The 12,819-nt window shown below is 40.2% G+C and overlaps 1 protein-coding gene across 2 annotated transcripts in view; it reads right to left on the minus strand.

Annotated features, from left to right (window-relative positions):
- The window catches only part of sorcs3b (sortilin related VPS10 domain containing receptor 3b), a 69,915-nt gene that overhangs the window by 20,516 nt on the left and 36,580 nt on the right, over nucleotides 1-12,819 (minus strand). For both annotated transcript variants that reach the window (XM_062566733.1, XM_037465930.2), the window contains exon 2: nucleotides 2,414-2,481. Coding sequence is in view for 1 of the 2 variants with exons in the window: in XM_037465930.2 (XP_037321827.2) it covers nucleotides 2,414-2,481 (68 nt within the window). In the remaining variant the exon portion in view is untranslated. The remainder of the gene's footprint in view (nucleotides 1-2,413; nucleotides 2,482-12,819) is intronic.

Here is a 12,819-nt window from a genome sequence, read left to right on the forward strand (position 1 = left end):
TGCACAGCAGTTGAACCTTGAAGCAGATGGGTCACAGCAGCACAAAACCACAGCAGATGCCACTCCTTGTCAGCAAACAGCAGGAACCCTGAGGTTACAATTGCTTTAAAAAAAAAAAAAAAAAAAGACCAATAGAACATTTGAATAAAAATGTGCCTGGTCTGATGAGTCTCAATTCCAGGGACAGTCAGACGGTCGGGGTTTTGCATGAAAGACAGGAATCCCTCCTGCAGGCTGCTGGGGGGTGGTGTTACGGTGTGGTTGGTTACTTGCGTCTTTTAATCACCGCAGCCTGGCTGAGTATTATTACTGACCATGTGGATCACATGAGTACCACAGTGTAGCCGTCTTGTAACGGCTACTTCCAGCAGGAAAAACACACCATGTCACAATGCCAACATCAACGCAGCCTGGGTTTTTAGAAAATAACTTTACTGTACTTGATGTCCGAGGAAGGTTTTCAGCACCTTGTTGGATCAATGCAATGTGGATTCAAGTCAATTCTTAAGGCAAAAGGGGGTCCGGCCAGGTACCAGCAATGTGTACCTAATAACGTGGCCGGCGAGTGGCGTTTGTGTTAAATGCAAATTGTAATGAAAAGACAAAGACATTGAACACAAGCATTGTCCTTGAATATAAAAACCTGCTGAGTGTTGACCACATTGTTGTCTCCCAGCCCATTACTTTCCATTCATGCTCACGGATATTTGTGTATTAAAGACAATGAGGAAGGAATTCAGGGATCAGTGATGAAATCCTTTTTATACTGCTTTTCCATAATCTATCCTAAACTAAAGCCTATTGTTCTCCCTGTTTTCGACTGACTCAATATTTAGTTTCATCCTCTTTTATTCCGTTTTTCTTTTCGGCAGGGGAAGCGTAATTGTGGTATTTCGGTTTCTATAGTGGGACAATTTAGCACACAAAGCTGACGAATACAGGTTTGAAAAGAGAACAATGAATTAGAAGAAATTAGTTCCGTGTTAATTAAATGGCCTTTTTTTCCAAGTGAAATTAGTTATTTTTTTGGTGATGGTGCGTATACAATCCATGCATCCCCATGACAAGGGTGGATGTGTTATTCATCCCAATCTTCATATTTATCCTCGCCACCTCGCCAATCCACACTCCCGGTTCTACTTGAGTGCCTCCTAATGTCGTTTCCCTGCATAATTGGATAGATACCCGGTGTCTGCTACCATTGTCTGTGCATTAATCTGAGTCGTCCTATTTGTGGTGTGTTGACATTGTTCACAAGACTTACCCCTCAAACTCATTTGTATTTGTGTTTTAGGACTCTTTTTTTAGTTGGCATATCTGTGTTTGATGAGGCTGTGGAATGAATCCTTTAAAATGATGTTATTACATTGTGACGTTTACTTTGCAGAGAGGGTAAAACAAAAACTTGAAATGCGTTTAGAAAGTTTTTGCAAGTCACCCAATGTTCTGCACGTTGCATTCAGGGCCCCCGAGCTGTGGTCATAAATCATTTGCTGTGTCATCAAAGGAATCATTTACTCCCGTTTCTTCTCAATACATTCAAATCTCTGTTTTTCTAATACTCACACTAAGAGCTTTTGTGCAACCCCTGAGGTACACTCTAATTTACTGGTGGTGCTATTGTTAAGCAGACATCTTGATGATGGAAGACCTCCTGTACACAATATGGGATTTCAAAATGTGTCAAATCGGGTGTAAATCTTAGCGGCGCCTCTGGTGAAACAGATATTAATTTGGAACTCTCTGCTTGGCAGACTGATGGTTCCTTTTACACATGTATTTCAGTATGAAATTAGTTCTCTGCAGGCTATGGGAGAGGTGAGAAAAAAGCCATATCAGGGCGCCGGATTGGCCTCTGTGGTATGATCCTTAATGAATTCCATTCTTATTTATGATCGACAGGGCACGGTAGCTCACCTCTCAATACATGCTCAACAGAAGCACTATGGCTATACAGTTGCAATCGCATGTCAATTGCCTAGGAAACAAAAGGTTATGGATGACAATCAATCATAAATCTCCATCAGGAAGTTTCTAGGTCAGAGGAGAATAATCCTTCAGATAGCTCTTCCGGTTTATAAAAATAGCCTTTCAAAAATGTTCAGGACAGAGAAAAAGATTTATTTAGCAGACTTGAAGAGGCAAAGATGAGGATGCTTCATTCTGAACTACTTCCGATTGCTTTATTAAAATAAACTTCATATTGGCTTCCAGTGTAACTTGATTGTTTTTATCCTAGCAAATGGGAACACTATAAATCACACTTACACTACACTGCACTCTCTATGAATATATTATCCTTATTGTTTTTAGGGCTGTGCTTTTTCATTTTCATAAAATCCTCGCAATAATGCCGTAACCTTTGTATTTCGATAAAGGGGGAAGTAACAGCAATGATTAAAAACAAACTTACCTCCAGAGTGAGCTCTCAGTAACGGCGCCCAGGTTGAAATCATACAGCTTAGTCAAGATCAGGATCACCTACAACATAAGAGACATACGAAACATGCTTCATTATATGCCTCTAAAATGAGTTCCTCATTACCTGTCTACACCTAATGGTGTGGAATGAATACAACATGTCTGCTTAATCCCGTTATTAATAAATATAAGCCCTATGCAGCATGTTATCCGGTGTGACAAGTGATCCTCGTGTTGCAAGGAGATGTCAGTCTGACGCTGACAGAATCTGAAGAAAGAAATGGAAACTGTCAAGAATTTTGTCCGCATCTCATGTGGAATGATACCTACGTAACGGCAAAAGCTGAACATTATTGTTCACTGAAGAATGAAAACATATGCAGTCACTGACTGCAGAGCCCCCCCTTACCCGTATGTTTCCTCTTACCTACAAAATTATAGTAGCTGCAAAACTACCAACAAATATTGACCTCAGATGTTGTAGAAAGATGTTATGTCACTCATTGGAAGATGTCCGGTTGCAGTGTGGGCTAAACGCTTTTGCGTGTTCTCTGAGGTTGGTTGGACAATGTGTTTCTGGGGGAAACAAAAATGTGGCCCATAAAAGCCTGCCACGGCACAGAGAGGGCAGAGTGAAATGGTGTGCAAACGAATTATTGTCACTCCAATGGCATTATAAATGACTTCCCATGGGGACGCTCATAACTCAGAATAGAAAGGGGGGGGGGTGGATGCGGTAGAGAGTTTAGGGCAGAGCATGGAGGGGGAAACAGGAATGGTAGATAGTAACAATCAAGGAGAGAGGAACATGGCATAATATGACGAATTCATAAAAGGCCTGAAAGATATGTCAAAGGCTCAATTACAGTGAGTTTAAACACATTAACCTCGTGGGACCCGCGGAACGAGTCATTAAACCCAGAAAAGTCACGCGAGACTCCGAGGAACAAAGACATGCCTCTAAGCCTGCTTTGGAAATGTTAAGAAACCAATTGACCCACAATTTAGCCATCAGCGGCCACTGTGCACGGCCAGGGACTATCTGCATTACAGGTTAATTAACCAATCACACAGAGAGATAAGCATTTGCATAACTAAATGCGCCATGTCTGCAAGGTCCAACGCTGGAGTCTGAATCAATTTGGCGTACAGACTTAGTTAAGTGTCTGTGATGTTAGGCCTAATTGCCTGCTTTGAAAAACAGATACAAGAGGAAAAACTCTGCCAAAGTGTTGATCACCTGTCTCTTCGGTTCTCTTTTGCTAACAACAATGACTTTGTGTCCTGGGACATTATATATATATATATATATATATATATATATATATATATATATACTTATACTACAAGGTAAATTGAATCTGGAATTGATTTCATCAGTGTCAAACTACAGGCTTTTCATCCCCAGCCAAAGGGATTTAAATATCCAGCACTGCAAATGAACTGAGTGAACAACGTATAAATGTTCCCAGTTTTATGGGTTTCAATCACTTGCACCATCTCGCACACGGATCCAATTTAATCAAATACTCGCGAACTTAGTTGAGGACGTTAAAAAAAAAACGGAGTCTAAAAATAGCCCGAAATGGCAACGCTTGATGACAAAAGCCTCTCAGCACCCGAGCTGTCATTAGCAGCTCCGTCTCCAGCGCTGTCAACGCGTTTGTGCTGTTGGCTCATTAACGAAAAAAGCTGACCCGTTGGAATGGGTCACTGGAGATCTACCTCCGGGACCAACAGACCAGTGAGGCAGATGACTGTTTGGTTGATTTGTCCCTAGGTAGGTACATCGAGAGAACATCGCTGGAGAATGCGTGCTCCCATGTCTTTAACATCATTGATAGCTGTGCATTTGGGGACGAAAGTCAATAGCCAGCAATTACATGCAAATGCCGAGGGACGGCAAAAGAGGCACATCGGTGGAGCGGCTTAGAGGAATACTTTACCCACACAATTATCGTTTGTATATCACCGCGTGATACCTCGAATCCTTCAAGAAGACTGAGTTATAAAGTTGCAAAAAGAAAATTTTTGATGAGTTGAATTAAAAACTCACAACACCTGAATGCGGCTACAACAGCCGAATTACAGCAGAACGTCAGTCTAGAAACTCAAAAACTCATGGAGTATTTTACAAATGTCATCTACCCATCGCATATGCACGGCCTCCTAAACATTTATATCTTCCTTAAAACCTGACAATGTCAAACACTTCGCACTTGAATGGACGAGTAGTTACCTGGACAAGCGTGACACTGTTTGCGCAGCATCTCAAGTTTTTGAAATAACACAGTTTTATGAATTATGACTGAGTGGTGAGACGTGCATAAATGAGAATTGGATCATACTTAAACATGTTGTAACGTTTGTAACCACATTTGAATGTAGTTTTTCACCAATTTAATTTTATTCATTGAGACCTCTCATTCTCATTTATGCAAGTTTTCTCTTTAAATGCAAGATAACACGCTAATAAATTATATTCAAATAGTCATTTTGGAGTTAAAGTGTTCCTTTAAACTATAAATACCTGAAAAATGAAGAGGCATTAAAAGCAAATTCTTTACTTTATGGTGCAGCCCTGCATTTATGTAAATACTGGGAGCAAGAAAACATAAAATGGCTTCCAGAATTATTTTCAGCCTTCTAGGTAAATACAATTTTCCATGCGTAATATCGCTCGCTTGCATACATGAAATTAAGTAAGGACCCTGGAAGGCCAAAAGCAGTGCATTTATTCATGTTTATGTTTTATTGATGTGAGCAAAGAGAGCTTTGCCCCGGGAAAGTCAACCAATCATTTTTCAGATTGGCTCTCCTCCTCTGAGTAGGAGGAGAGAATTGGGTTTAGTCATCCTCTTACCCCAAAGTTCTATTTTATCGCTTTCTTTTCCTGCGTTGCTTCCTTTTTTGGTGGAATTCACAGGGGTTTTTTTGTCATCCTTTCAATCTCTCTGTCTTTGATTATTTTTTCTTTATTCCTTTTGAAAGAAAGGCTCTCCAGGTTCTTTCATTGACTGCGCATTTCCTTTACCTTTAGCATTTTTTTTTCTTTTAATGCAGCTTCATTTTACCCGCGCAGGAAAAAAACATCCTTAAAGGCACAGTCAGCGCTGTTTGGCCATGCAAAGGTATCAACTCTTTTGCGCTCAAATTTTTAGAGTGCTTCAGTGGGACGTGAGAGGCATCTCAACACCATGTCGGTGGGCAGAGGATTTTCTACACAGCTCGCAATTTAGCCATGAATCATCTCTTGTGTACTGTCCAGTAATATTATGGCTATCAACAAAAGCACATCAGTGCAGCTTCATAGTGCTTTCTTACACCGCGCTCCAAACGGAACCTGTTGCCCCCCCCCCCCCGCAGTAAAGCATCATTAAGGCAGCCGCCGTCAAAAACATTTCTGTTTAATTGGGTAGCCGAGGGAAAAAAGGGACGCCAACTAATAAAAGAATCACACCTCCACGTTGTTGATTCCTTCCATTCTCGTGGTTAACGCACAACAGGAAGTGGGAGAAATCTTCAGAAATGTAAGAAATGCAGATACTTCTATGTAGATCTGCTACTGTTTTTGAACATAGCCGCAGGGGCCAACTGAAAGATCTAAATTAATTTCCAAGGGACCCCCAAAGTTGATAAGAGTGAGCGATGGAAGGCTCTTTGTAATTTCACGGCTAACGGTTGATTCTCAGAGAACCATTGTGAAAGATATCCATTATTATTTACCTTTACTATAATAAGGAAGATGTCTCCGCCGAAATGCTACACATTTACATTCGAATGAATAAGCATAAGCCCTTGTATATTGTACTCTATGGGGTAAACATATCAGTTCATAGAGCCATCTCAAAGGAGTAACCCTTGAGTCAAATGACAACATCAAAATGCCTGACGACTCACTGAAATGTGTGAAGCCTAATTAAATCATGTCTTCAAAAATGAGCTTCTACAGTATAAGCTGGCTTTTACCCAAATGTTACTGCTGCCTTAGGTTCGGTTTTTGTTGCCTTATAAGATTTGAAAAATCAGAGTAAAAGTCAATTCATATTAAAGCAATATGGTACGAGAGGCTGTACTTTATCGTCCAATAATGTAAGAGTTGGAGGGCGTTGTTAGGCCCGATGCCAAGCACCATATTGCTTTTATAACACGGTTATCAGAGAAATTATGAATAGTAAGTAAATAGCTGCCTTTCAGCACAAAGCGGTTGTAGCCAGCAGACGTTGTGTATCACACTCGTACGTGCATGTAAACACCATCTCATCCATTCACATCGCTCATGACGTCCACCTTAATTGTCCGGTTGTGAAAGCTCGATCATTTGGGGGATTTCCGGGGGTTTTTCGGCGATCGCCACCGAGCTAAAAGCTAAAATGTACTACTAAAACGAAATGAACTAACGGTCGCGCAAAATCTAACCTGTTACTTTGAGTGCAGAGTGATATGGAACGCTCGGGTCAATGTGAACTAAAAAGTATCTCAAACAATATCTGTCTATCCCACTGGCAGGAAGGTAATGAAAAAAAATATCAGATTGAAAAATGAATGTAAAACTGACTAAATGAAAGCACTCAATAGTAGAGACATAATCATGAAACCATGGATAATCACAATGGATTCCCTACAGACTCAACAAAAATACACAAAGGATATTTTTGAGTGCAAATGGTATCTTTTTTATTCAAGACTGGGTTACTGGTAAGCCTTTACATGTTTTTATTGTACCTGTGTCGTGGAATAAATTACCCCAAAATTGACTATTTTTGTTATTTTGCTAATAATAATTGTTATAGCAAAACGTGAGGTGGGAAAACCTAGTTGGATGAGTCAAGTCTACCAAATCATGCCCATCCATGAGCGGCGAACACATCCTAGCAACATCCCAGACATCAGATCTGGCCTATCGATGTGAGAGGTGTGGTCAGAACCCTGGTCAGTTGTAATTCTTAACAAACAAAAATGAAACATATTTAACGTGTAAACTCATTGCATTCTCAACTTCATTGAGAGAAATCAAACAAAACCGAGCACAGCAAAGAGTCATTTGAGTAATTTGACAAGTACTGTGTTTTTTCTAAAGTCAAATAGCTAATTAACATCCTAAATCTCACACACACTGAGAAAATGTTATCACTTTCAATTAAAATGTCTTGTGATATGAAAGGAAAAGAACACAAGAAATAATATTGTTTTATTTCCATTGTCGAGATAAAGACACACTTGAAAAGCACAATTTGTTTTGAAAGTTGTTTTTGTATTTAAATTAGCTGAAAACTTGAGTGTCACAACGCGTCCAACGCGCCAAATACATAAATTGCAACTTCATTAATATAGATTAACATATTCATGCATCCATTAGAAATGATCTGATGCAAACACCTGCAGAGAAAAGAAATACAGTATTTGTTGCAAATTTGCATTAATTTCTTTAAGGCTCGACAGCGACGAGGGCAAAAATCAAGACGCACTGCGAGGGGGCGGAGGGATATGAGCACAACAGCCTGATTGTGGCTCAGTGAGGACGCCTCCAAAGTAGAGCACTTAGCAAAAAAAAAAAGACAAGCGGGAGAAATGGTGCGGTCGAAGGGAGGCCTGACTCCGTCCTCATCTTATCTGTGCACCAAATTGATTGTTTGTACTTTTGCCGGCGAAAACATACTCAGGGGATGCTTCTTTCATCGAGTAACTGCGAGGCCCCCCCCCCAACCCCCCACCTTTGTGCATTAGTTTGCTGTCCGTCTGCTTGCTTATCCTCCTGACTCCGGAGCTTTGGTCGTATTGCCCTGATGCAAGTTTCAACAATCAAGTCAGTCCATCATGGGTATAAAATGAATGAAATGGGCTCAATAGAAAAAAGGGATTCACTTCTAACACAGAAAAGTAAATGAATTAGTTTTATATGCTACAAACTGTTTGTTTTTCTTCTTTCTTTTTGTAGCCAAATGCTTTCTGGTTTGTACGAATGGTGAATAAACAGGAAGCGCAGTATTCAAGGACAAATCTGATGGGAATTTAGAAGGCATTCAGTGGTTCTGACACAAGGTTTTAGTCACATCCCGTGCAATTTGAAATTAATTGAATGCATTGTAAGCGACATGGAGAAAAGAAAACACGATATTAGCATTTTACTCTTAAACTGTATTGTTCAGTGGATGAAGGCAAAGAAGCACTAAACATGCTTCATTTCCAATACAGAAGTTGATAAAATAAAATCTTTTGATCAGTCTGAACACTGCTTAGCTTTTACTTTGAGAAATTGAACAATATGCAGGTATTTCCTTCATTCTCTTTTATTCCATCACAGATTGGGCTTCTAATGGCATATTTTTTGTCAGCAGGGATCTTAGCTGGACCCAAAGGCGGTAGTGGGTCCAAATTGAGGTTTTAGAAGAGAGAGGCACTCCACCTTAATTCCTTGTTTTGCCTTCCCACACTCACATGCTGAATGGCATTATTCATAATGTTTGGTTGGGTTCAGATTTGAGTACCTATATATCCTAAAAGTAATATGCAGCTTATTTTTTTGACCAACTACGTTTGTAGGAAAAAAAATACGGTACCAGTCAAAAGTTTGGACACACTTTCTCATTGAATTGAACTTTTGACTGGTACCGTCTGCCAGGATTCTGCCAGGATTCGTCTTTTTTTCCAAGCAACGAACCACTATGTCTTTGGTCTGACTTGAGGTGACAGGCAGGTGGTGAAGTTAGAGCGGATCGGTGATGCTAAACTAGGGGATTCCAGCCATTTGTACAGGTCAACTTTGTTTTGGGTGTTTTATGAAGATTTGGACTCATTTCTGAACCAGTTGGGTTTTGTTGGTGAAATGTTGTAGATACAGTTAAGTGAATGGGCCCCTTCTTGCAAAAACGTTCTTTTATACATATAGGGTAAAATGTGCATAGCTTTGCATTTAGCCCATCCTGAGCATTTGAGGGGCAGCGGTTTGCTGTTAGGCGCCCGGGAGCATCTGTGGGTTCAGTGAACTGCAAACACATGACTCAACGGGCTTGACACGCAGATACTGATAACTGACGTTCAGATAGGGTTTGCCTTCTTGTACTAAAAAAAACAGAACCCCGGCAGAGTCTTTGATCGCTAAAGTGGGAAATATGAGTGAACATTTTGTAGACACGTTTAGTATTAATATTTTGCCAGAAAAACAACATTTCCATTTTATTTTGACGGACTGCATTATGTTTACTTCTAATTTAATTTAATGTGAGAAATTAGAAGTATACACACATGGTCACTAGGTCAATTTTTAGTCAGCAGAAAGAGGCATGTTTGGGCAAAATATGAAAATATGATGTTGGATGAAATCTCTGAATGAGCCTTTGAAAGACATAGAAGGAGTTAACTAAAAAGGACCATAGAATGAAATGGGATCGTAATAAAATATGGTCCTTTAAACTTGTGAAAAGCATTATTTTCTTTTACTTTCAGAATTGTTGACATAATTTAATCCACTTTCTTTTGTCCATTTGTGAATCCTCCAATTTTGCTTCTGTTTTTTTCAAGGTAGAAAAAAACACGGATTTAAGAGAATTCATATGAAGATACCAATTGATTGAGTGTGCCATTTTGTAAATGTACCATTTTGTGTTTCAATTGTTTCCATCATCTCCATTGATTGCTCAGTGTGTGTGTGTGTGTGTGTGTGTGTGTGTGTGTGTGTGTGGTGCTTAATGTTGGGTCTTATCTATCTCACTAAATAGGGTAAAAACTCTCTCCGAGCTATCCTTGTAATATGTAAATACATTAGTAAATCATAGTCCTGCAAGTCTCAAGGTTTAATGTTAAGCAACTTAGTTCACCTTACATAAGAAGCATGAATACTAAAGAACAGGACAAGATTAGTCAGATGCTTTAAGCGTAAAAAACAGGTTCCATTAATTGCCTCGTTTAGAGTTGACTCTATCTCTGTGATGATTAATAAAGAGGTCATCGCCCCAATTTGAAATTGAAATTTGTGATTTCTCCCAATCAGAAAATGCATAAATTTGTTTTCATAACCTAATCACAGCTTAAGTAGTGTCTGCCACACTGCAACAAGTATTAAAGTAATTAATCACATGCAAAACTGTCAAATATAATTCGGCACCCGCTTTGTCACTTTGATTAAAACTGTAATAAGTGTATATTGTGTGTGTGTGTGTGTTAAACAGAGGGGGAGAGACTGAGAATGTTTTAGAGGCAGATCATGGCGAACTCATGCTACAACACTGCGCTTGGACATGAACTTGTGGCAGCCTTTATATTTGCTGTTTAAAATGCACTTTAAGAGTCAAAAGTACAGTCTAAGTGCTGAGGAAGTGCTGAAAGCCCCTGTTAATGTGATGCATCACGCTCCCCAAGCACAAATGATTCATGAAAAAAGGGGGCACAAATGCATGTCATTTGAAGAGTAAAACCTTGTATTTCTCACCAAATGATTTCTGTAGAGAGAGAGGGGAAATTGTATCCCATGTACAATAAAATAACGCTAAGGCAAAAAAAAAAAAACATTTTGTATTTCTCTCTGCAAATTTTCTGAAATTTATCACTCGGGCTCATGAGAAATTGTTTTTGCCGCTGTTCGCCTCTTACGGGGCACGCAGGGCGGCTGGCGCTTCTATCAGCATCTTACAATCACATCAGTGGTCAGTGCACCCCTAAAGGCTTGAGACGGGCTGGATTATTGAACGCACTTATAGTGCCGACATCCCGAGGGGCAAGCAGGTGGAGGATGAAAATGGCTAAAAAATGAACATTGTCTTATTTTTTCATCCATGGGAAACCACTTTAAAATCCATATCTAGTCAGATGAATCAGACACTTGACCGACCATCCGTTGAATCAGGCGGCATATCAACCATATTACACAAAAAAGCTTATCTGAAATTCAAAAAATGTCTGAATGCCGAGATGGGCAAAACAATTTGTAATGACATCTCAGAATGTCCTAAAACGTGGGATGGATAAGTTCACCTTAGCCAGCAACCAGGGGGCAGAGGAAGATGAAAAGTGCAGGATTTGTTTACATGTGAGCCCCCTTTGACTGAACATTGTGTACCTTTTATTTCATTAAAAAGGGATTTTTTCCCCCCAAATTATGACTTCAAAACCAGGAAAATATGGTTGTGCATAATAGAAAAACACAAAAAAGAAAACCAAAACACAGCTTTTCCCTTTGTTGTAACTAAAGACCTCAGATTTAGCGTTTTAAAGCTTTTCATCATCCTGTAGGACCCACAAACTGGGGTCAAATGCCTGTGTGAATTGGGAACCGATTCCATCTGATTTTATGGATCAAGGAGTTTCTATGGAACCGGCTCTGGCATGTTAAATGGAATGGCTGTCTATCTAATGAACCGGTTTTAAACACAAGTGGGCCCCTGGGCCGTGCCATTTCCCTTTTTTTTCCTATTGTCTATTTATACCGTTGAGATTATGTGCAACAATAACCGCTTCGTTCTGATTAAGCACGGGGACAACGGGGCCCAGGAGGCCTGTGCGATTCCCATCCAGTCGCAGCAGAAAAAGACAAAAAGATTTCACCGAGGTGTCAGATAGGTTTGACTCGTACTACCTCGGACCCGACATTACAAATTAACAACGAGATTGATCCCGGACAGAAGAAGAACAGCTGGCACCATCGATGTCCACCTCCTCAGAACCCACATTCTCATTATAGGCGGACCTTATCTACGCCAGCATACAGTGTCCTTTCAAATGCAGAAGCTCAAGGGAGGCGATGTCGATAAAGTCGCTCATTAACTCTCTTCAACAACGGGGCCTAGTTTGGTCAGCTGTCAGTGAGGAGCTTGCAAAAACGGTTCAATCAGGAGCCTCAAATCATTCAGCTGCCAATAACTCACTGATCACCAGCTGACTGGCCCAGACTTTTGCCTTCAGGAGGGAAGCAGGGGGAGACGACGCATCCCATGAGTGGAGGATGTGCTGCGAGGGCTGCTGAGATAGATAACCGCAGCATGGACACTCATGTTAGGCGAAAAATACTGAAATATTGATTTACCATATGGAGCATCCCAAACCAAGTGTATTTATCCATAGTTTTTAATTAGTTTGAATTCCATCTTGCATATATTTATGGCATTCAGCATTGCAAATCATTCATCTTCATCTTTCCATCCCACCTGCACATTCAGGTAAGTGAGAAACCTCCCGTCAGTTAATATTAGAAGTTGTTAAGACGCACGCATTAAAGCAGAGATCTTTGTGCAGTGTATGTTTTATCCCCATGGTCAATTCCAATCAATGTTATCGCAGTTTCAGTCAGAGAATGTAAAAGTAGGGGTGCCCGCACTTTTCTTGCTCACGAGTCATGCCGATCTACCGCCCCCCCCCAACCCTCCGAGGACCGACCATTCAATTTCATTAAATGTAACGTGTCCT

Source organism: Pungitius pungitius, chromosome 13, assembly GCF_949316345.1.
Source record: "Pungitius pungitius chromosome 13, fPunPun2.1, whole genome shotgun sequence".
Classification (NCBI taxonomy): Eukaryota; Metazoa; Chordata; class Actinopteri; order Perciformes; family Gasterosteidae; genus Pungitius; species Pungitius pungitius.